Raw genomic sequence first — 25,247 nt, forward strand, 5'->3', positions numbered from 1 at the left:
ATTGCAAGTTGCAGTTACCTACTAGACATTTCCTTGTTTATTAAGTTTTGTTTGAATTCCACTTAGATAACATACTGTTAACAAGTGCCCTCCATATGTCAACCACATATTTACACCATCCCTCACCCCCCTCTCTTATGGTACATATGTGTTTGTTTTCTATAACTAAAAGCCTGTTTCTTGGTTTGTCTCTCCATTTTTTTCCTTTGCTTATTTGTTTTGTTTTATAAATTCTACTTAATTATAAATATATATCTTTTACATAAAATATTTTTATATATCCTTTATGGATATATATAGCTATTATATAATTATACTAATATTATATTATTATATTTATTATATATACCACCTCTTCTTTATCCATTCATCAGTCAAACACAGGCTGTTTCCATATTTTGGCTATTGTAGATAATGCTGCTATAAACATGAGGGTGCAAAGTTTGGGTAACCCTTTCAGGCTAATTCCTTTGAATCAGCATTTTCATATCCTTTCAGTAAACACCTAGTACTGGTATTTGCTGGATCATAGCAAGTTTCTATTTTTACCTTTTTAAGGAACCTCCATATTGTTTTCCAGCGTGTCTGCACCCAGTTTGCATTCCCACCAACAGTGTTCCCCTTTCTCCACATCCTCAACAACTGTTGTTTTTTTTATGTTGTTATTTTAGCCATTTTGACATATGTGAGATGATATCTCATTGTAGTTTTGATTTCCATTTCCCTGATGATGAGTGATATTGAGCATCTTTTCAAGTGTCTGTTGGCCATCTGGATGCCTCCTTTGGGAAAAAAAATGACTATTCATGTCTTCTGCCCATTTTTAAACTGGATTATTTGTTTTTTGTGCTGAATTCTAAAGGTTCTTTATATACGTTGGATACTAACCCTTAATTGGGTATGTCCTTTTTTGCCAGTATCTTCTCCCATTCTGTAGGTTGCTTTTAGTTTTGTTGATTGTTTCCTTCACCGTGCAGAGCTTTTTATCTTGATGAAGTCCCAAAATTCATATTTGCTTTTGTTTCCCTTGCCTCAGGAGACATTTCAAGTAAGTTACTATGGCTGATGTCAAACGGGTTGCTGCTTGTGGTCTCCTCTAGAATTTTAATGGTTTCCTGTCTCATATTTAGGTCTTTTATCCATTTTGAATTTGTTTTTGTGTTTGGTGTAAGAAAGTGGTCTGGTTTCATTCTTTTGTATGTTGCTGTCCAGTTTTCCCAACACCTATTGTTGAGGAGACTGTCTTTTTCATATTGAATATCCTTTCCTGCTTTGTCAAAGATTAATTGACCATACAGTTGTGGGTTCATTTCTGGGGTTTCTATTCTATTCCATTGAGCTATGTGTCTATTTTTGTGTCAGTACCATACTACCTTCATCACTGCAGATTTGTAATATAACATGAAGTCCAGAATTGGGATGCCACCAACTTTGGTTTCCTTTGTCAAGGTTGCTCTGGTTATTTGGGGTCTTTTGAGGTTTAATACAAATTTCGGGATTGTTTATTCTCGCTCTGTGAAAAATGCTGTTGTTATTTTGATAGGGATTGCATTAAGTGTGTAGATTGCTTTGGGTAATATAGGTTTTTCACAATATTTGTTCTTTCAATCCACGAGCATGGAACGTTTGCCAGTTCTTTGTGTCATCTTCAATTTCTTTCATCGCTATTTTTTAGTTTTCAGAGCACAGATCTTTTTCCTCTTTGGTTAGGTTTATTCCTAGGTATATAACAGGTTTTGGTGCAATTTTAAATGGGATTGATTCCTTGATTTTCTTTCAGCTGCTTCATTGTAGATGTATAGAAATGTAAGATTTCTGTGCATTGATTTTGTTGCCTGCATCCTCACTGAATTCATGTATCAATTATAGCAATTTTTTTGGTGGAGCCTTTTGAGTTTTCTGTATTAGAGTGTCATGTCATCCACAAAGAGGGAAAGTTTCGCTTCTTCCTTGCCAGTTTGGATGCCTTTTATTGTATGCTTCCTATGGCTCTGCCTTCCAGTGCTGTTACATAACAGTGGCAAGAGTGGACATCCCTGTCTTGTTTTTGACCATAGAGGAAAAGTTCACAGGTTTTCCCCATACATGATGATATTAGCTATGGGCTTTTCATATATGGCCTTTATTATGTTGAAGTATGTTAGAGAGTCCCTCTAACCCTGCGTTGTTGAGGGTTTTTATCATGAATGGATGTTGTACATTGTCACATGACTTTTTCTGCATCTATTGAAAGGATAATATGGTTTTCATCCTTTCTTTTATTAGTGTGGTATATCATGTAGATTGATTGGCAAATACTGAACCACCTTGCAGCCCAGGAATAGATTCCAGCTTATGGTAGTGAATGATTCTCTTACTGTACTGTTGGATTTGGCTTGCTAGTATTTTATTGAGAATTTTTGCATCCATGTTCATTGGGGATATTGGACTCCTGTTCTCTTTTTTAATGGAGTCTTTATCTGCTTTTGGTATCAGGGTAATACTGGCCTCATAGAATGAATTTACAAGTTTTCCTTCCATTTCTATTTTTTGGAATAGTTTGGGAAGAATAGGTATTAACTGTTCTTTAAATGTTTGATAGAATTCCCCTGTGAAGCCATCTGGCCCTGGACTTTGTGTGCTGGGAGAGTTTTGATTACTGATTCACTTTGTTTGCTGGTTATCCGTCTGTGGAAGTTCTATTTCTTCCTGTTTCAGTTTTGGTCATTTATAGGTTTCTAGGAATTTATATGTTTTTTCCAGTTTGTCTAATTTGGGGGAGTATAGATTTTCATAATATTCTAATTGTATTTCCGTGGCATTGGTTGTTATTTCTCCTTTCTCATTTGTGATTTTATGTATTTAGGTCTTTTCTCTTTTCTTTTTGGTAAGTCTGGCTAGAGGTTTATCAATTTTCTTAATTTTTTCAAAGAACCAGCTCCTGCTTTCATTGATCTGTTTTTTGGGGTATTTTTTAGGTTCAGCATCATTTATTTCTGCTTTAGGCTTTATTATTTCCTTCTTCCTTCTGGGTTTAGGCTTTGTTTCTTTGTTTCTTTTTTTTTTAGACTTTGTTTCTTGGCTTCCTTTAGGTGGCTTTGTGTTTATGGTGAGGGATAGGGAAGAAATGGCATCAGCCAGCTCCTTTGTTCCTGGAGAGGCATCTCCATGAACACTGTCTCTCAGAGACACGCTCTGAGAAGACTAAACAGTCTTCCCTCTGTGTTCTGCAGGTGTTCTTCAGATCACTTGTTTCATGCTGTCTGTCCCTCTTATTTGCCTGTCTTCTTTCCAGGAGCAGCACAGTGTCTCCAAGTCTCTATCCCAGACAAACTCCAGGCTTTAAGCCCTTGTACATGTAAGAACTCAGGAAATTCAACCTCTCTCATTTTCCAAGCCAATGGCTTTGGCAAAATGTTCTCCTTGTGCATTCCCTTGTGTGCTAGTCTCTCTCTTGCCTGATTCTGTGACCACAGCCCCCTCCCCTTCATAGCACCCATGATCCATTTCTCCATAAGCCCCCTCTCCACATTTCCTACCTTCTTCAATGTGGCCTATTCTCTCCCTTTATTTGTGGAGTGTGTACTAACAGTCTTCATGTCTATTTCTGGGTCATTTAGTATGGTTTTTAGTTATCTAATTGGATGTTCACTGGCTGAGGCAAGCCTAAGGTCCTCCTGCTCCACCATCATCTTCCTCTCAACTTCTACCGGGCATTTCTATATGGATATCCCACAGGGTATTCAAAAACACTGTGTCCGGGCAGCCCTGGTGGCACAGCGGTTTAGCGCCACCTGCAGCCCAGGGCGTGATCCTGGAGACCCTGGATCGAGTCCCATGTCAGGCTCTCTGCGTGGAGTCTGCTTCTCCCTCTGCCTGTATCTCTGCCTCTCTCTCTCTGTGTGTCTCTATGAATAAATAAATAAAATCTTAAAAAAAAAACACTGTGTCCAAAATTGAGGAGAGTAACTTTCCCACAAAATCTGTTCTTCCATGATTAATTATTGTTACCATCCACTTAATTTTCCACATTAGACTTTTTACCTCTTAATCCTTCTCCAATGCTCCGTGTTTATATATATATATATATATATATATGAGATAGAGAGCACATGTGGTGGGGAGGGGGCAGAGGGAGAGGGAGATGCAGACTCCCAACTGAGCAGGGAGCCCAATGTGGGGCTCAATCCCAGGACCTTGAGATCATGACCTGAGCCAAAGGCAGATACTTAACCAACTGAGCCACCCAGGTGCCCATCTAATGCTTCATGTTTGAAAAGTCAGCCAGGTTTCGTTGTATCTATTTCAAATCTGTCCTTCTATTCCATTTTACTGGCAATGCTGTAGGTTAGGGCCTAATTAACAGTTGCCATGATGATTAGTCTCCTAATTGGTTTCTCTGTTTCTAGCCTTTACTCTCCCATCTATCTTCCTCATTACTAAGAGAATGTTTTGTTGTTGTTGTTTTACAACTGAGTCATCCCAAAATTTGCACTATCGTGTTTAAAAGTTCCATGATTCTCCATGTACTATAGTATAAAGACCAAGTTCCTTAGTATGTCATATAAGGTCTTTACAATCTGGCCACAATCTGTCTTTCCAGCCTCACCTCCAGGTAAGCTTTCCTCTTTTCACTCTGACATTGTAGCCAAAGTGGAACACTAATCACTTACTGAACCTGTCTTGTATCAGCTGTTCTTCCTTGCTGAACCATCCTCCCCTCCCTTCTCCTCTTGATGGACCATTTCTTATTTTCATTTAGGTTTTAAATTTTTATTGGTTATGGAAGAGAGATGAATGAGGATATGAAGTAATTCAAATGTCAGGCTGCAGTTGGGTACAAATGGGAAGTAAAAAGGAGCAGAACAAAAGTTAAACAGATTATTATTTTTAACAGAGATGAGAGAAGAGCTTGTTAACAATGTCTATAGATGGTACTGATGTGGCAAGTCTGAGAATCTTGACCAGTAGCCAGCATGTAGATGTATCAATGTAAGTGGTGGTTATAAGGTGGGAGCCTAGACAGAAGTAGTGTTTTTTTTCTATGTGGATACTAAGTGGGAGGAAGCTGTGTGACTTTATGTCTCATGATACACTGGAGGACAGGTGTATCCAATTCAGTCTTGCCCACATTCCTACCGAGATGGAATCTGGGGATAAGGAATAAGATTAAATCTAGGTAGGGGTAGTAGAAGGGGAAGTGGGCAGGGGGTCGGGGTGACTGGGTGATGGGCACTGAGGGGCGCACTTGGCGGGATGAGCACTGGGTGTTATGTTATATGATGGCAAATTGAACTCCAATAAAAAAAATAAAATAAATAAAATAAATAAAAGATTAAATCTAGGTTTCAGAGACCTGAACATAGGATAAGTAGAGTGGTGCTCTAGCCTGAAGTGCCTGGTTTGGCTACAGCCCCCTTAGTTTGTGAGTTGGTCCAAGAATTCCCTGAGCAGTAGCTGACAAAACTAAGACAGCAATTACCAATCTTTCCATACTCTCAACATTATTTTGGCTATAGTTTCCCTATTATAAGTCAGCCTACCTTAAAAATTCTATTGGACTTTGTTCATTGGTCTTATATATTCTCTCTCAATACCTTGGTTCCCTGCCTCAGGCTACAAATAAACTCCTCATGTTTTTGGTGTATTTCTACTTATTTTTAAGCCCCAACTTAGATATCACTTCCTCTAAAAAAGGTTTCAATATACCTAGTCCACTCTGTTAGTTCTAGTTCATTCCATTTCCTTGGAACTTATTTCTCATATGGCTTAATCTAGGGAGGGAGGAAGGATCACTAGGACATAGGAAGTGACCCTGCTCACAGGTGGGTACTATATTAAGAGTCTTAAAGAGTCTCTCTGTCTTTCTCTCATTATTTTTTCTCAAGAGGGACATTTGACTAAGCCTGTTTTAAAAACATCCTAAGCAAACACATTATTGTATTGTTAAGAGAAATCTGGGAGCTTCACCTCATTTTATCTGTCATGGTCGAATAAATAGTAAATTATTGTCTAAGGAGAATTGGGCCTGTTCTAATGGCTGACTGCCAAACAGAACTAGGATGACTTGTGCAGGGTCATGTCCGGGTGAGTTAAGTCTCACAGTTTTGACTAGATGATGTCTTTTACCCTAGCTCCACTGCTGGTAAAAGCACATTGTTCTTTTACCTGACCACCTATAAGAGTTATACTCTTATTACTCATCAGGAAGCACAATTTCAAACTCTGTAAAAAGCAACATGGAATAAACTCACAAAAAAGTCCCTAGAGGTTAAACTACCATATTTTAGGTATTCTAGTCTAAAGGGTATCAAATGCTAAGCTTTGGATAATTTGTACCAATGTCTTAGAAGTTTTAAAAACAAACTATTTAGAAGGAAGAAAGGGAGGGAAGGAGGGAGGGAGGAAGTAAGTAAATAAAACAACAACAAAAAAATAGATTCCCAGGTCCCACTCTTGGAGATTCTGTTTTAGTGGATCTAGAGTGGAAGGCAATAATCTGTTTGGTTTTTTATTCCCTCAGTTTTTCCCCAGCGATTTATGTTACGCCACTTAAATGTTTACCTATGCTTATTCTAAGGCTGTTTATGTTAAGAATGTTGCATTCTGTATATTCCTATAAGCTGCCCTTTTAGAATATAATAGACTCTAAATAAGTAAACTAACAAAAAATAAGACCTACATTCAGTGTCATTTTTTTGCAATATTACTTAGCATGTGAGTACTATGTGTGTGTACGTGTGTGTACGTGTGTGTGCGTGTGTGTGTGTGTGTGTGTGTGTGTGTGAGAGAGAGAGAGAGAGAGAGAGAGAGAGAAGCAGTAGAGAGGAATAGATAGAAAAACAGAATCAGAGACTCAAATAAACAACAGATATGGAGACAGGCAAAGAAAGAAAAATGGGAGAGAGAGACAGAAAACGATTAAAACAAACAGATGAGACAGAGAGACAAAGATAAAAGCAGATATATAAGTAGAAAAACACAAAGAGAGACAGAGGCTGAGAATGACAAAGACACAGAGAAAGAAACAGTGTGAGAGAGACAAATAGAATAACAAACACAGAAAAACACACATGTATAGAGACAAAAACAGGCGAGACACCAGGAGACAGAGAGACAGAAATAGGGGAGAAGAAGGAACAAAGACAGAGATGGAGCTGCAGAGAAACAGAAAAAGAATGTAAGAGAGCAACTGTGATGCTCATGATCCATTTATTAAAAAATAACTTGGTTTCTCTTCTGTCACCTATGTGTCTTACCTTCCTGTTTTTCGGGAAGCTGTTTCAAAGAACCTGGTTCTGGAAGCCACCCTGCAAAGAGAAGCCAATCAAATTCCATGAGTTGCTCTGGAATACATATGAGAAACAATAGATAATGAAAAAGACAAAAAGTATAAACCACACAGGCCACCAATTGAAGGATCCACCATAGCTTGCAAAGGACCTGAGTTGGAGAAACTCAAGTATCAGAATGTGAAATGACTCTGAGGCAATAGCACCCCCAACGCTGTGCCTAGGGCCCTTTGCTTTCTCTTGATTCAGAATGGTCTAAGCATGTTGTTTGTTCAGGCTATTCTTGTGAGAAATAAGTGAAACAAATCCTTGGCTTCAATGTATAAATTTTTTACATTTTCATAAGTACACATAGCTACTTAATCGACATGGTAAAGGCTTTTTCTTATTTCCCCAATTTTACAATTATGGAAAACAAGAGACGTAAGAAAAAGGAATACTAGGAGGCAGTATATGAAAGGAGTCCCAAACACTGGCTGAAGAGAAACCACTCAGGCTAGTTGTGATCATACAAGGCTGGTTCTTGATAGCTGTTGTAGCCCCACTTTAGTCACTCTATACCTGGTTCCTTGGCTTCCAGCCCCACTTCAGCAAAACCTACTGGCCATCAGCTCAATTCTTACCCTCCAAGAGGCTCTCTGGAGAATCTGAGTCATTTTGGAAGATTAAAAAAAAATCATACCATTGATTTAAAAAAAAAAGCCTGAAGGCACAAGTACAATGAACAAATCTGTCCATGAAATTTCTTAAGGGGCACTTAGGTGGCTCAGTGGCTGAGTGTCTGCCTTCAGCTCAGGTTGTGATCCCGGGGTCCTGGGATCAAGCCTCACATCGGGTTCCCTGTGGGGAGCCTGCTTTTCCCTCTGCCTGCGTCTCTGCCTCTCTCTGTGTGTCTCTCTTGAATAAATAAATAAAGTCTTTTAAAAAAAAGAAATTTCTTTAAAAACCAGTAGCAATAATAAGAAAATATGACAAATTTCCAGAGCCAAGGAAGCATGAAAACAGAAGGTAATCTTATTACCTTACAGAGCAGTGTTAGTGAAATCTCTCAGCCTTTAGTGCTGACTGGAACACTCCAAACAGAGCTTGTCTGTGACATTTCCCTGGACTATGAAGTGAATGATACCCTGGGGTTGTGCACTGTATACCCTTCACAACTATTATGGTGATCCTAAAAGAACTCCTGGTGGTCTAAGATGAACCTTAGGCCAAGGTTGAGGAACAACTCTACTTACACAGATGATGGGATTTCCCCTGCATTGCTAACCACAATATCTGGCTTTGGTTCTTGATTTTGAGGAGTAGATGCCCGGCATGGAGGGTCTGGAGGTCTCACTGGGGGACGGATGATGGTCGGCTTTTCTCCTGGAGGTCGCGCTTTGCTGAAACTGTCAGAGTCTCCTGAAGGAGAAAACAACACCAAGAAGTTGAATGGTTAGCAAAATGGAACACTATTCATGAACAGACACCCAATATTGGAGTTATCTGGGTTACCTCCCTTAGCCCCCACTTATTTTTGGTCACTAACAACTCTGAATTTCTTTTCCATTTTTAAAATTTTTTCTATCATCTTAATCCTTCAGAAACTCTATGTTTGAAGCCCAGCTCTAGAATTTCTATGTGTGTGAACCAGGGTATGTCATACCAATTTGCTGTCTTAGCTATTTCATCTATATAATGAAGACCAATAATACATTATCCTACAGAGATATTAAAATTTTAATTAGGGGGATGCCTGGGTGGCTCAGTGGTTGGGCGTCTGCCTTGGGCTCAGGGCGTGATCCTAAGTTCTGGGATAGAGTCCTCCATCAGGCTCCCTGCAGGGGGCCTGCTTCTCCCTCTGCCTATGTCTCTGCCTCTCTCTGTGTGTCTCTCCTGAATAAATAAATAAAATCTTTAAAAAAATTAATTAGGTATTAACATCTTTAGTACAAGCTTGACACGTAGTTGGTCAATATCTGATGATGAATTGGAATTCATTAAATTCAGAGTTACCAAAACTCAGCCCCTTTTGACTTAGACCTTAACTATCACAGAAGTCCCCTAACTTGCCTCCCTGTCTCTATGTCCCTGGTTTCCAGGTCAGTCAGTACAAAACAAATATACATAATTCTTAATGAAATGGTCTTGGCAGGAGTTTATGACATGATGCACTTACACATTTCTGGTAGTACTGTACACTGGACTTATTCTACCTACATAGCCATAAAGAATTCTCAAAGAATGTTGATGAAATACAAAATCATATATATGAGATAGGTCATATTTGTTGATCTAGTGGATCCATTTTGGGGAACAGGCCTAAGGGAATTAACCACTGAAAAACAGTAAAAACAATTGGCACAAAAACATGCTTTTTAATAGCAGAAACTTGGACCCAACTACAAAGACTAAGCAAACCAATTTTTATAAGAACTTAATCAATACATATTACATATGAACTAATAAGGATTTGGGCCAGGTCAAAGAAATATGTGCACGTAAAATAATATTAAGTGGAAAAAGTCCAGAAAAATACTCATGGCCTGATTGACATTATATGGACATAGGCATATGTGAAACTATGCAAACAGTGGGAGCAAGACGGTGGTGGGGTGGGAGGACTCCAGGTTCATCTCGCCCCTCAAACACACCTCAATAATTACCAAATAATTCTAAATACTTCAGAAATTAAAATGAAGACTGACAGAACAACTACAGGGAGCGGAGAAGAAGCCACATCAAAGAAGGTAGGAAGTATGAACACACCGTTTGGGGGAGAAACAGATCAAGAGTGCTGCAGAAGGGAGGGAGCCATGGTCATGGGAGAAAGGCAAGAGAGAGAGGAGCATAAGGGGGAATGCACCCCCATAGCCATTAGCTGGGAAAATTAGAATGGCTAATATTTTTTTCTTGTTTGTTCTCTTTCCCCATTTCTTTTTTTTTAATAAATTAATATTTATTGGTGTTCAATTTACAAACGTACAGAATAACACCCAGTGCTCATCCCGTCAAGTGAACCCCTCAGTGCCCGTCACCCATTCATCCCTACCCCCTGCCCTCCTCCCCTTCCAACACCCCTAGTTCATTTCCCAGAGTTAGGAGTCTTTATGTTCTGTCTCCCTTCCTGATATTTCCCACACATTTCTTCTCCCTTCCTTTATATTCCCTTTCACTATTATTTATATTCCCCAAATGAATGAGAACATACACTGTTTGTCCTTCTCCAATTGACGTACTTCACTCAGCATAATACCCTCCAGTTCCATCCACGTTGAAGCAAATGGTGGGTATTTGTCATTTCTAATGGCTGAGTAATACTCCATTGTATACATAAACCACATCTTCTTTATCCATTCATCTTTCGATGGACACCGAGGCTCCTTCCACAGTTTGGCTATTGTGGACATTGCTGCTAGAAACATCGGGGTGCAGGTGTCCCGGGGTTTCATTGCATCTGAATCTTTGGGGTAAATCCCCAACAGTGCAATTGCTGGGTCGTAAGGCAGGACTATTTTTAACTTTTTGAGGAACCTCCACACAGTTCTCCAGAGTGGCTGCACCAGTTCACATTCCCACCAACAGTGGAAGAGGGTTCCCTTTCCTCTGCATCCTCTCCAACATTTGTGGTTTCCTGCCTTGTTAATTTTCCCCATTATCACTGGTGTGAGGTGGTATCTCATTGTGGTTTTGATTTGTATTTCCCTGATGGCAAGTGATGCAGAGCATTTTCTCATGTGCATGTTGGCCATGTCCATGTCTTCCTCTGTGAGATTTCTCTTCATGTCTTTTGCCCATTTCATGATTGGATTGTTTGTTTCTTTGCTGTTGAGTTTAATAAGTTCTTTATAGATCTTGGAAAGTAGCCCTTTATCTGATAGGTCATTTGCAAATATCTTCTCCCATTCTGTAGGTTGTCTTTGAGTTTTGTTGACTGTATCCTTTGCTGTGCAAAAGCTTCTTATCTTGATGAAGTCTCAATAGTTCATTTTTGCTTTTGTTTCTTTTGCCTTTGTGGATGTATCTTGCAAGAAGTTACTGTGGCCAAGTTCAAAAAGGGTGTTGCCTGTGTATTCCTCTAGGATTTTGATGGAATCTTGTCTCACATTTAGATCTCTCATCCATTTTGAGTTTATCTTTGTGTATGGTTCAAGAGAGTGGTCTAGTTTCATTCTTCTGCATGTGGATGTCCAATTTTCCCAGCACCATTTATTGAAGAGACTGTCTTTCTTCCAATGGATAGTCTTTCCTCCTTTATCGAATATTAGTTGACCATAAAGTTCAGGGTCCACTTCTGGGTTCTCTATTCTGTTCCATTGATCTATGTGTCTGTTTTTGTGCCAGTACCACACTGTCTTGATGACCACAGCTTTGTAGTACAACCTGAAATCTGGCATTGTGATGCCCCCAGCTATGGTTTTCTTTTTAAAATTCCCCTGGCTATTCAGGGTCTTTTCTGATTCCACACAAATCTTAAAATAATTTGTTCTAACTCTCTGAAGAACGTCCATGGTATTTTGATAGGGATTGCATTAAACGTGTAAATTTCCGTGGGTAACATTGACATTTTCACAATATTAATTCTGCCAATCCATGAGCATGGAATATTTTTCCATCTCTTTGTGTCTTCCTCCATTTCTTTCAGAAGTGTTCTATAGTTTTTAGGGTATAGATCCTTTACCTCTTTGGTTAGGTTTATTCCTAGGTATCTTATGCTTTTGGGTGCAATTGTAAATGGGATTGACTCCTTCATTTCTCATTCTTCAGTCTCATTGTTAGTGTATAGAAATGCCATTGATTTCTGGGCACTGATTTTGTATCCTGCCACGCTACCAAATTGCTGTATGAGTTCTAGCAATCTTGGGGTAGAGGCTTTTGGGTTTTCTATGTAGAGTATCATGTCATCGGCAAAGAGGGAGAGTTTGACTTCTTCTTGGCCAATTTGAATGCCTTTAATGTCTTTTTTTTCTCTGATTGCTGAGGTGAGGACTTACAATACTATGTTGAATAGCAGTGGTGAAAGTGGACATCGCTGTCTTGTACCTGATCTTAGGGGAAAGGCTCCCAGTGCTTCCCCATTGAGAATGATATTTGCTGTGGGCTTTTCGTAGATGGCTTTTAAGATGCCGAGGAAAGTTCCCTCTATCCCAACACTCTGAAGTGTTTTGATCAGAAATGGATGCTGTATTTTGTAAAATGCTTTCTCTGCATCTAATGACAGGATCATATGGTTCTTGGTTTTTCTCTTGCTGATATGATGAATCACATTGATTGTTTTACGAGTGTTGAACCAGCCTTGTGTCCCGGGGATAAATCCTACTTGGTCATGGTGAATAATTTTCTTAATGTGTTGTTGGATCCTATTGGCTAGTATCTTGTTGAGAATTTTTACATCCATGTTCATCAGGGATATTGGTCTGTAATTCTCCTTTTTGATGGGGTCTTTGTCTGGTTTTGGAATTAAGGTGATGCTGGCCTCATAGAACGAATTTGGAAGTACTCCATCTCTTTCTATATTTCCAAACAGCTTTAGTAGAATAGGTATGATTTCTTCTTTAAACGTTTGATAGAATTCCCCTGGGAAGCCATCTGGCCCTGGACTCTTGTGTCTTGGGAGGTTTTTTTTTTTTTTTTTTTTTTTTTTTTTTTTTTTTTTTTTGGGAGGTTTTTGATGACTGCTTCAATTTCCTCCCTGGTTATTGGCCTGTTCAGGTTTTCTATTTCTTCCTGCTCTAGTTTTGGTAGTTTGTGGCTTTCCAGGAATGTGTCCATTTCTTCTAGATTGCCTAATTTATTGGCGTAGAGCTGTTCATAATATGTTTTTATTTTTTTTTATTTTTTTTTTAACATATGAAAAGACATTTTATTATCATTTTGCTATATAACATATTAATGAATATACTCAATTGCGTTTCTCAAATGGCAAATGAGACACAAGATAACATCTTTTTGATTCCTGAAAACCTCAGTATCATCTGTCTTTTGGAGGATCCAGTTTCCTACGACGTCTATGATACTGTCCACGAGGATACCAACGGTGCTTAGTAGTAAAGAACATTTTGCTAAGTTGTTCTATCATGAGTCCTTGCTCAAAGTGTTCATTTTTTTCTTCTAGTCTGGTTTTCAGCACTTGGTCGTGTGTTTCTTCATTATTATACACAGGATCTGGCCGAGGGATAGGTTTTGTATGCTCATATGGAATGTCCACAGAAGGGTGGTAGCATACTATCGTCCTGCCGTCAGATGTCAAAGCAAGCTCTACTTTGCAATTATAGTCATCTGGTAGAGGAGAATACGTAGATTTATGACAAAAACAATATAAAGCTCCATTTTGAATTGGAAATAAATGTTTCCAGACAGTTCTGTTTGATATTGCCCATTTTACTGCTGCCAACGCCATGGTGAATCAAGATGCTATTGGGTGGTGTGAAAGATGATTTGAAGAGACAGATTTTAAATTCTGCTTCCACGCATAACTATTTTCATCCCTGTGTCAGCGGCACCACGAGCCCGCCATTTTACCTCCCATAATATGTTTTTAGAATCGTTTGTATTTCCTTGGTGTTGGTAGTGATCTCTCCTTTCTCATTCATGATTTTATTAATTTGAGTCTTCTCTCTCTTCTTTTTAATGAGATTGGCTAATGGTTTATCTATCTTATTAATTCTTTCAAAGAACCAACTCCTGGTTCTGTTGATCTGTTCCACAGTTCTTTTGGTCTCGAGTTCATTTAGTTCTGCTCGAATTTTAATTAACTGTCTTCTTCTGCTGGGGATGGGGTCCATTTGCTGCTTTTTCTCTAGTTCCTTTATGCGTAAGGTGAGCTTTTGTATTTGCGTTCTTTCCAGTTTTTGAATGGATACTTGTATTGTGATGTATTTCCCCCTCAGGACTGCTTTTGCTGCGTCCCAAAGATTTTGAACGGTTGTATCTTCATTCTCATTAGTTTCCATGAATCTTCTCAATTCTTCCTTAATTTCCTGGTTGACTTTTTCATCATTTAGCAGGATGGTCCTTAACCTCCACGTGTTTGTGGTCCTTCCAAACTTCTTGTTGTAATTAAGTTCTAATTTCAAGGCATTATGGTCTGAGAATATACAGGGGACTATCCCGATCTTTTGGTACTGGTTGAGACCCGATTTGTGACCCAGTATGTGGTCTATGCTGGAGAAAGTTCCATGTGCACTTGAGAAGAATGTGTATTCAATTGAGTTTGGATATAACATTCTGTAGATATCTGTGAAATCCATCTGGTCCAGTGTATCATTTAAAGCTCTCGTTTCTTTGGAGATGTTGTGCTTAGAAGACCTATCGAGGGTAGAAAGAGCTAGATTGAAGTCACCAAGTATAAGTGTATTATTATCTAAGTATTTCTTCAGTTTGGTTATTAATTGGTTTAAATATTTGGCAGCTCCCACATTTGGGGCATATATATTGAGGATTGTTAAGTCCTCTTGTTGGATAGATCCTTTAAGTATGAGATAGTGTCTCTCTTCATCTCTCACTACAGTCTTCGTGGTAAATTTTAGTTTATCTGATATGAGGATGGCTACCCCTGCTTTATTTTGAGGACCATTTGAATGGTAAATGGTTCTCCAACCTTTTATTTTCAGGTTGTAGGTGTCCTTCTGTCTAAAATGAGTCTCTTGTAGACAGCAAATAGATGGGTCCTTCTTTTATATCCAGTCTGAAACCCTGCGCCTTTTGATGGGGTCATTAAGTCCGTTCACGTTCAGAGTTACTATTGAAAGATACTAGTTTAGTGTCATCATGATATCTATTCAGTCCTTGTGTTTGTGGATTGTTCCACTGAACTTCTTCTTAAAAGGGAATTTTAAGAGTCCCCCTTAAAATTTCTTGCAGATCTGGTTTGGAGGTTACATATTCTTTCAGTTCCTGCCTGTCTTGGAAGCTCTTTATCTCTCCTTCCATTTTGAATGAGAGCCTTGCTGGATAGAGTATTCTTGGTTGCATGTTTGTCTCATTTAGGACCCTGAATATATCCTGCCAGCCGTTTCTGGCCTGCTAGGTCTCTGGGGAGAGGTCTGCTGTTACCCTAATACTCCTCCCCATAAAAGTCAGGGATTTCTTGTCTCTTGCTGCTTTAAGGATCTTCTCCTTATCTTTGGAATTTGCAAGCTTCAGTATTAAATGTCGAGGTGTTGAACGGTTTTTATTGATTTTAGGGGGGGGATCTCTCTATTTCCTGGATCTGAATGCCTGTTTCCCTTCCCAGATTAGGAAAGCTTTCAGCTAGGTTTTGTTCAAATACATATTCTGGCCCTCTGTTCCTTTCGGCGCCCTCGGGAACCCCAATTAAACATAGGTTTTTCTTCCTCATGCTGTCGTTTATTTCCCTTTATCTGTCTTCATAGTCCTTTAATTGTTTGTCTCTTTTTTCCTCAGTTTCCCTCTTTGCCATCAACTTGTCTTCTATGTCACTCACTCATTCTTCCACCTCGTTAACCCTTGTTGCTAGGACTTCTAGTTTGGATTGAATCTCATTCAATTGATTTTTAATTTCTGCCTGATTGGATCTAAATTCTGCAGTCATGAAGTCTCTTGAGTCCTTTATGCTTTTTTCTAGAGCCACCAGGAGCTGTATAATAGTGCTTCTGAATTGGCTTTCTGACATTGAAGTGTAATCCAGATTTTGTAACTCTGTGGGAGAGAGGACTGTTTCTGATTCTTTCTTTTGAGGTGAGGTTTTCTTTCTAGTCATTTTGCTCAGTGCAGAGTGGCCAAAAACAAGTTGTATTGGGAAAAGGAAAAAAAGAGAGAGAGAGAAGGAAAGAAAAGAGAAAAAGAAAAAGGAGAAAGAAGAAATAAAAGGAAAAAAGAAGAAAAAGAGAAAGAAAAAGAAAGAAAGGTGAAAGAAAGGGTGGGGAAGCAATCAGAAATCAAAAAGAAAGAAAAAAGAAAACAAAACAAGACAAACAAAAAAAACACGGGGGAGTATCTTCCGATTCTGTATACTTTAAGTCCCTTGACTTCCCTTGGAACTGGTCCGTCTCGCTGGTCTTCTGGGGGAGGGGCCTGCTATGCTGATTCTCAGGTGTTAGCACTTGGGGGAGCTGCTCTGCCCCCTGCCTGGTGCAGGGCTCAGTGTGGGTTGTTTACCCCGTGAGGCCCCAGGAGGAACCGCCACAGTGGCCACGGAAGCTCTGGAGCCCTGGATTCAGCCCCAGCAGCAACTCCGGGGCTCTCCGTCTGCAGGGCCTGGAGGCTCCCGGGTGGGGCCGCTGATCTGCTCAGCTCCAGGCAGGAGCGTCCTTGCTGTCCTGGGCCCTCCCGGCCTCTGCCTCTCCCGGTGGAGGCCGGATCCTGGGCTGTGTCCCGGCGCCCGGTGCTCCGGCGCCTGCGCTTTGGATTCGCGCTCCCGCCCCACAGCCCCCTCCGCGGAGCCGCCGCCCAAGCCCCTCCGAGCTGCTCTCGGAGCCCCGCACCCTACTCCACGGAACCGCCGCCCGAGCCCCTCCGAGCTGCTCCGGGTCCCACCGTGCGCGCTGCAGCCCTTAGGGAGCTTGGTGCACTCTCCTGGGCACGCAGGTGTCAGTTAGTGTCCCCGGGAGCCCGAGGGCATCCCCGCCCTCCTGGGTCCTGCTCCAACTCCCTGCGGGCCCCTTTCCGCCCTGGAAGGTTGGTGCAGCTCCTGCTCCTCCGGGACGGGGCTCTCCTGTCCTGGGGACACTCGCCCCGGCCTCAGCCCGGCTCCTCGCGGGGCCCCTCCCCCTCGGAGGCCTTTTGTTTCTTTATTTCTCTTTCCCCGTCTTCCTACCTTGATAGAAGTGCGAACTCTTCTCACTGTAGCATTCCAGCTGGTCTCTTTAAATCTCAGGCCGAATTCGTAGATTTTCAGGATGATTTGAAGGTTATCTAGGTAATTTGGTGCAGACAGGTGATTTGGGGACCCTACTCTTCCGCCATATTGTCCCTCTTCCCGAGAATGGCTAATTTTCATGAGTTCTTGCAACCAGGGATTGGGGTGGGGTGGGGTATCTGTGTTAAAGACTGCTATTTTTTTTTAAGTTTTTTAAAAAAGATTTATTTATTTAAATTTATTTATTTATTTATTTATGATAGACATAGAGAGAGAGAGAGGCAGAGACACAGGCAGAGAGAGAGAAGCAGGCTCCATGCAGGGAGCCCGACATAGGACTCGATCCTGGGACTCCAGGATCGTACCCTGGGCCAAAGGCAGACGCTAAACCGCTGAGCCACCCAGGGATCCCCCAAGACTGCTGTTTTAAAGGCTGGCAAGGGGGATCCCTGGGTGGCGCAGCGGTTTGGCGCCTGCCTTTGGCCCAGGGCGCGATCCTGGAGACCCGGGATCGAATCCCACATCGGGCTTCCGGTGCATGGAGCCTGCTTCTCCCTCTGCCTGTGTCTCTGCCTCTCTCTCTCTCTCTCTGTATGACTATCATAAATAAATAAATAATAATAAAAAAAATTAAAAAAAAAATAAAGGCTGGCAAGCTTGGCTGTGATAGAGCCCTGAGGGAGATGTCCTACTCCTAGAGAGGGGGCAGGCAAGCAACCAAGGGGAAGACAGCATAAAAATAGTGATCTGAAGAACAACTGGGGCACACAGAGGGGAGATTATTCACTCTTCCTGGAGCACCTCCCTGAGAAGCAGAGTTCAGGGATACACCTCTTTGGAGACAAACGAGTTGGTTGGCACCATTTTCCTTCCCTACCTCTCAGCACAAATACAGAGCCATCTGCAGAGGGCAGCTCTGCCCTTACACTGGCTGCCTAACTTGCTTACACCAAGTCCCACACTCTTGTGTTCTGGCGCAACTGTTTTTCTCTGTCAAGCTCACCTCAATCCTAGCATGGTGGGCACTTTCCCAAGAAGACCAGCACAGGGCCCTGCCCACACCACATTCCTAACCCTAGAATTTTAACAGTCAGTAGGCTTGAAGTAATGCTCGCTGGGTGTTAAAAGCAACTGATGAATCACTAAATTCTACCACTGAAACTAATAATACAGAATATGTTAATTAAATCAAATTTAAATAAAAAATTAACAAACAAATAATCACCTAAAGAACTTTTATCTTTAATCTGGAAGATGTGTGATATAAGTCAATCAGAGAAGGACAAACATTATATGGTCTCATTCATTTGGGGAGTATAAAAAATAGTGAAAGGGAATAAAGGGGAAAGGAGAGAAAACTAGTGGTAAATATCAGAGAGGGAGACCGAACATGAGAGACTCCTAACTCTGGGAAATGAACTAGGGGTGGTGGAAGGGGAGGTGGGCAGGGGGTGGAGGTGACTGGGTGATGGGCACTGAGGGGGGCACTTGATGGGTTGAGCACTCGGTGTTATGCTATATGTTGGCAAACTGAACACCAATAAAAAGTAAATTTATAAAAAAAATTGGAAGATGCATTTGTGGTTAATATTTTGAAAAATTTGGGCAGCCCGGGTGGCTCATCAGTTTGGCGCCACCTTCAGCCCAGGGCCTGATCCTGGAGACCTGGAATCGAGTCCCTGCTTCTCCCTCTACCTCTCTCTTTCTCTCTACTCTCTGTGTGTCTCATGAATAAATAAATAAAATCTTAAAAAAATATTTTGAAAAATTAACTATACTCCCCTTTTTGATTTGCCAAAATGATGGAGGGACCTGCTGGCATTTGAAATGATAGATCAATAATGCTGGACACTCCAGACAAGGAAGAACTATCTCACCAACTTATGTTTCGTGATAAGTACATTGCCATGGCAGTTATACGTACACTGGACATAATACTGTAGTATTGTGCATAGATCATTTTTTCCTGAATTTTCATTAATGTTATTACATATAAAATTTATCTAGAAATGAAGAAGTCAATGGCTTCCCATATAGATGCCTTCAGAAAAATCTGTGTAAATGATCTGAATTTAAGAAACTAGAGAAACCCAAATATGGAAGCAGAGTTTACTTTTATTATAAAAAAAAAAACAACAACCACTTTTCTCCCAGCACTGTCTGGGTGTCCTAGAGGGTGTAAAAATGAATAAAATATGACTCTTGCTCTTAAAAAAATAAAGTCAGTAGGCTTTCTGAGAGAGAGCCCAGAGGGCACTGTGCTGCTCCTGAAGAGAAGGCAGTATGACAGTAAGCAAGATAAGTCAGAGAAAGTCAAATACCATAATTTCTTTAATATGTGGAATTTAGGAAACAAAACAAATAATCATAGGAGTAAAAAACTGAGTTGCACACCAAGAAACACTCTTTTTTAAAATTAAAATTCAATTAGCCAACATATAGTACATCATTAGTTTCAGATATAGTGTTCAAAATTTATCAGTTGTGTATAACATCCAGTGTTCATCACATCACGTGCCCTCCTTGATTCCCATCACCCAATTACCCCATCCCCCAACCCACTTCTCTTCCAGCAACCCTCAGTTGGTTTCCCAGGGTTAAGAGTCTCTCATGGTTTGTTTCCCTCTCTGATTTCTTTCCATTCAGTTTTCCCTCCCTTTTCCTATGATCCATTGTTCTGTTTCTTATATTCCACATATGAGTGAAACCATATAATTATCTTTCTCTGATTGATTTATTTAACTCAATCAAATACCCTCCAGTTCCCTCCACGTTGATGTAAACGATAAGTATTCATCCTTTCTGATAGCTCAGTAATATTCCATTGTATATATACACCACATCTTTTATCCTTTCATCTGTTGATGGACATCTCAACTCTTTCCACAGTTTTGCTATTGTGGACATTGCTGCTATGAACATTGGGGTGCAGGTCCCCTTTGTTTTACTACATTTGTATCTTTAGGGTATACCTAGTTGAGCAATTGCTGGGTTGTAGGGTTGCTCTATTTTTAGCTTCTTGAGAACCCTCCATACTAAAGAAACAGACAATTATAGAGAACAAACTGATGGTTACCAGCAGGGAGGTGGAGGGGGATGAGTAAATAGGTGATGGGGATTAAGGAGTGCACTTGCAATGAGCACAGGATATAGTATGTAAGTGTTGGACTGGTAAATTCTACACCTAAAACTAATACTACACTGTTACTATATTAACTAACTAGAATTTAGACAAAAACAAAAAAATATAGAGAAATATGATGTCAGATTTTTATATTTCTTGATTTTTTGTTTAGTATGTCTTGTCTTTATATTTTCAAGCTTTCTTCTATAAAATTTTAAGGTAAATATAAAAAATATTAACTTTAATCCATGTATACTGTTACAAGGTTTACCCTAAGTATTTAGACACTGTTTTTCTTAAAGATTTTCTCAGTAACTATAAAATGTATAGGATAAAGGTCAAATTTCTTAATATAAATTCAAGGCTCTCTAGAAGCCACTCCCAAATTATAATCACAGGCAGCAAATCTGGACTTTGCTTCCAGTTCTACTCTAGTCAAACTAGTCTCCTAGTTTCCCTATCAAAGCACGTCCTTGATTCTTACTTTTAGGCCAGTATGTTATAGTGGAAAGTACCAAAAGTTTGGAGTTTAGTAGGTGTGATTTTGAGGCCTTTTTCTGCTACTTCCAAGGATGGGACTCTGGGCAGTTATTTCTCCTTTTTGACCATTGATGTCTTCATCTGAAAAGCGGGTATAATAACCTCTCCCCACTAGGTGATTATAAGGACTAAATTAATCTATTGAGAGTGCCTAGCATACAGAGTGGGTAAGTAAGTGTTAGACTGTTTTGCTTCCTGCGTGATATATGCCCCAGTTCTCATGTCTTATCTGTACTATAACTATCCCTCAAAAGAGCTCAGATTTCACCCTTCTGAACAGTTCAGTTGGTATTGGTGATTTCCATCCCTATAAACACTCATGAAGTACTTATATATTGCCTTATTGATTTTTTAAATTCCCCCAGCTAACCAGCCATTCTGGTGAGGGAGACAGATGTGAAAAGAGATAATGATAATACAGTGTGGGGATCCCTGGATGGCTCAGTGGTTGAGCATCTGCCTTCAGCCCAGGGCGTGATCCTGGAGTCCTGGGATCGAGTCCCACATCAGGCTCCCTGCGTGGAGCCTGCTTCTCCCTCTGCCTATGTCTCTACCTCTCTCTGTGTCTCTCATGAATAAATAAATAAAATCTTTAAAAAAAGATAATACAGTGTGATTGGTGTTCTAATGGAGGAATTGTGTATACACATACAAATTCTGTCTCCCCATTTAGATTGTATCTTGTATTTCTGAATATACCATTCCCCTTAGCACCAGGCTGGGTACACAGAATTGCAGCTAAGAAATGACCAAAATTATAATAGTTTTTCTAACACACTTTGTATCATCCAAAGCACTCTTCCAGATAACTATTTGATATTCACAATAAGCTTGGGAGGGGAAAAAGTGATGGGTCTTATCTTCATTTCATAGAAAATAAAACTGAGGGGGATCCCTGGGTGGCGCAGCAGTTTGGTGCCTGCCTTTGGCCCAGGGCGCGATCCTGGAGACCCGGGATCGAATCCCACGTCGGGCTCCCGGTGCATGGAGCCTGCTTCTCCCTCTGCCTATGTCTCTGCCTCTCTCTCTCACTGTGTTCCTATCATAAATAAATTAAAAAAATTTTTTTAAAAAATAAATAAAATAAATAAAAGAAAAAAATTTAAGAAAAAAGAAAAGAAAACTGAGGTTCAGAAAAATGAACTAATTCATTCTCAGTCACATAGTTAGGTAAGTGATAGAGTGAGGATTGAAACCCCTATCTCTTGTTTCTGCACCCACTGTTTTTCCTAGTGCTTGATGTATTGTTATTATTAGTCATATAACAATTATAAATAGTAAAAATAATAGTAATGGTAATAAAATAACTGTAAAACTTTTGGCTGTCTTTTATTGAACACCTGTTCTGTTCTAGACACTGGAATACTATACTCAGTATTTTATGCATATATTCTCATTTAATATGGGTCATAACATTCCAAGGTAGGAAGTATTATTACTATTCTACAGTTGTGAAAACAGAGACACAGAGATAAGAAGTAACCTCATAGGTAATTGGCAATAGATTCAGATGCATCTGATTTTTGAAGTCCATGTGGTCCCAAATACCAGTGGTCCTCAATCCTGACTATACATTGGGAACATTAAAATCAATATTGAGGGACGCCTGGGTGGCTCAGTGATTTAGTGCCTGCCTTCGGCTCAGGCGTGATCCTGGAGTCCCGGAATCAAGTACCATGTCGGGCTCCCTGCATGGAGCCTGCTTCTCCCTCTGCCTGTGTCTCTGCCTCTCTTGCTCTCTCTCTCTCTCTCTCATGAATAAATAAATAAAAATATTTTTAAAAATAAAAATAAAATCAACATTGAGCGGGAAAAATTAGAGAGGGTGACAGAACATGAGAGACTCCTAACTCTGGGAAACGAACAAGGGGTAATGGAAGGGGAGACAGGCGGGGGGATGGGATGACTAGGTGACAGGCACTGAGGGGGGCACTTGACGGGATGAACACCAGCTGTTATACTATATGTTGGCAAATCTAACTCCAATAAAAATATACAAAAAATAAAAAATAAAATCCTAAAAAAAACCATATAGTATCTGGATCCTATCCCCAGAGAACCTAATTTAATTGATTGGGGTAGGACTTGGGTATGGATATTTTTAAAAGCTCCCCAGGTTGGAAGCCTGGGTGGTGCAGTTGGTTGAGCATACAACGCTTGGTTTTAGCTCAGATCTTGATCTCAGGTTTGTGAGATCGAGCCCCTCGTTGGGCTCTGTGCTGGGCATAGTCTGCTTGAATTTCTCTCTTCCTCTCCCTCTGCCCCTCCCCCCACGCTTCCTTTCTCTAAAATAAATAAATAAATAAATAAATAAATAAATAAATAAATAAATAGATAGATAGATAAATAAATAAATAAATAAATAAATAAATAAATAAATCTTTTTTAAAATTCCCAAAATAGTTTCCAGATGATGTTATGTGTAGCCAGAGTTAGGAACCACTAGGCCAACATGATGCTAACTTGGTCACTGCAGATCAAAATGACCAGAGCTGATAATGCTGGATAGTGGAGGGGGTATTGGAAAGGAAGTATATGCTGTAGTCAGGGCTTAGAAAAGACCTCTACCCAAACCTGTACCATCTTAGGGTGATTGGTTTCCTTTATGAGAGAATCAGATGATGCCCCCTAAAATATGAATCCCATTTCTTTCCAACTTAAAGCCATGTCCAAATGGACACCAACCCAAGGCCTTGGAAAACAAACATCATTAGCCTTGTATCCTCTCAGGTTCTTTATTGATGATTCATTACAAGTCAAACTTTGAAGTCACAGCAAAGGGATTTATTGGTTGAAAGGTCCCAGTGTTGTTCTCTCTTATCTCTAATTTGCCACAGTAAAACTACAATGTCAAACTGAGGAGGTAGAGATGGAAGAGAACTATAACTGGGAGTCAAGAGACCTAGATTCCAGTCTTAATACTAAAACTAACTTGCTGTGTGACCTTGACAAGATCACTTCAATTCCTGTGCAATGTGGACTTGAACTGTTTTATAGATTAATAGTTCCATGATATAAGTCTATAGACCTATATCTCTCCCTCCTGACTTTTAAATGCTCCTTTTTGAGTGCTCCAGAAGCCAGTTCTGCTCATGTACTTAACCAGGTTGAAAAAATCTCTTGATATATTTAGATTTTGATTCCATAGTTCCCTGTTATCTGCAGAATAAACTCAAGCATTTTTAACGTTCAGGTCACTATACTCTTCCACTTGATTTCAACTGATCTTTCTTATCTACCTTTCCACAATTTCTCTTCACATATTCTACTGGCAACATAAACAGTATTATTTGTTGTTCCTAGACATATCTCACAATTGATCATATTTTCCCCAGATTCCCTTTACCCTATTCCTACATGCCTAAATTCACATCATTTACCAAGATTCAGCTTAAGTGTGTCAAGCTTCAGATGCTCCCAATTCTTTTATTAGACTCCTAAGGCACTAATCATCTTATACTTTGAATAAGGGCTCTTTGTTTTGATGGCTTTATGTTCCCTATTAGAATGGGAGCAACTTAATGGCAAGATCAAGGTGGGATTCATTTCTGTATTCACTAAAAGCCTAAGTAAATTACTTTGCACAAAACTGGTATTCAATAAATATTAATTAAGTAAAGAAAAATGTAGTTCAGTACATTAGAAGGACACCATAAAGAGATTTTCTTTTTTTAAGTTCCTAGTTTTGAGATCTTTGACACATACACAAACATGATATGGCCGAATTTCAGGACTATTCCGAAACCTAAATTAAAAGGTTTTCAATATGCTGAGTGTTTCTCGAGGCCTTTTGTGCCCAGCCTTCTGCTTTCACAAGTGATGTGAGATAGTTTTGTCCTCTAGGGGCTTAAAACAGAGTTGGACATTGAAGTTATACATATGGGAAATAAATGTGAATACTGTAACTCAGCATCCATATTAAGGGGTCAAACTCGAATGTCAAAATAAATGAGGTAATGTAGAGTTACATGGGGGCATAACTGTAAGAAGACTTCACAGAAGGAATAGGACTTGAGGTGGACCTTAAGGGATGGCTAAAATACTTTCTTGTCCCTTCTCCTCAACAATGGTTCTCCTCTTTCTCAGTGTTTGACAAGGTCAGAGAAAGTTTGAGGGTAGAAAGAGTAGCTCTGAGCTCTTTGATGACATCTACATTTGAGGCTTGAGGCTTCTCATAGGCTCTAAAATACAGAAGAGTAAACATGTACCATTTTCTATGGCTGCAATTTCCTGAGAGGTTGTTATCCATCCAGTAGCAATATGATTTTTTGAACTTCTATTGTATTATTGTATAAAAGTATTTTATACTTAATCTTACTTTATACTCACAAAAAGGTTTCTTACAATGTAGGCATTGTCCCCATTTACAGTTAATAAAACTGGCTCAAAGAAGTTAAGCTTATCTAAGATTATGTAGCTAGTACTAGCTTCCTATAAAAGCAAAACAACTGCTACCACTTACTGAGTATTCATGTGCCAAGCAAATAGATACCTCATTCCATTGTTGCAGCAA

The 25,247-nt window shown here is 39.8% G+C and overlaps 2 protein-coding genes across 5 annotated transcripts in view; both read right to left on the minus strand.

Annotated features, from left to right (window-relative positions):
• The window catches only part of OPHN1 (oligophrenin 1), a 555,959-nt gene that overhangs the window by 5,800 nt on the left and 524,912 nt on the right, over positions 1-25,247 (minus strand). For all 4 annotated transcript variants that reach the window (XM_041741146.1, XM_041741144.1, XM_041741142.1 and 1 more), the window contains 2 exons: positions 8,507-8,672; positions 7,239-7,289 (listed from right to left, as the gene is read on the minus strand). In XM_041741146.1, the coding sequence (XP_041597080.1) occupies positions 7,239-7,289; positions 8,507-8,672 (217 nt within the window). The remainder of the gene's footprint in view (positions 1-7,238; positions 7,290-8,506; positions 8,673-25,247) is intronic.
• Positions 13,100-13,771, minus strand: LOC121482969 (39S ribosomal protein L42, mitochondrial). Its single transcript, XM_041741147.1, has one exon. The coding sequence runs from the start codon at positions 13,648-13,650 to the stop codon at positions 13,222-13,224; it is 429 nt and encodes a 142-aa protein (XP_041597081.1). The 5' UTR covers positions 13,651-13,771; the 3' UTR covers positions 13,100-13,221.

The sequence above is a fragment of the Vulpes lagopus genome, chromosome X, assembly GCF_018345385.1.
Source record: "Vulpes lagopus strain Blue_001 chromosome X, ASM1834538v1, whole genome shotgun sequence".
NCBI lineage: Eukaryota > Metazoa > Chordata > Mammalia > Carnivora > Canidae > Vulpes > Vulpes lagopus.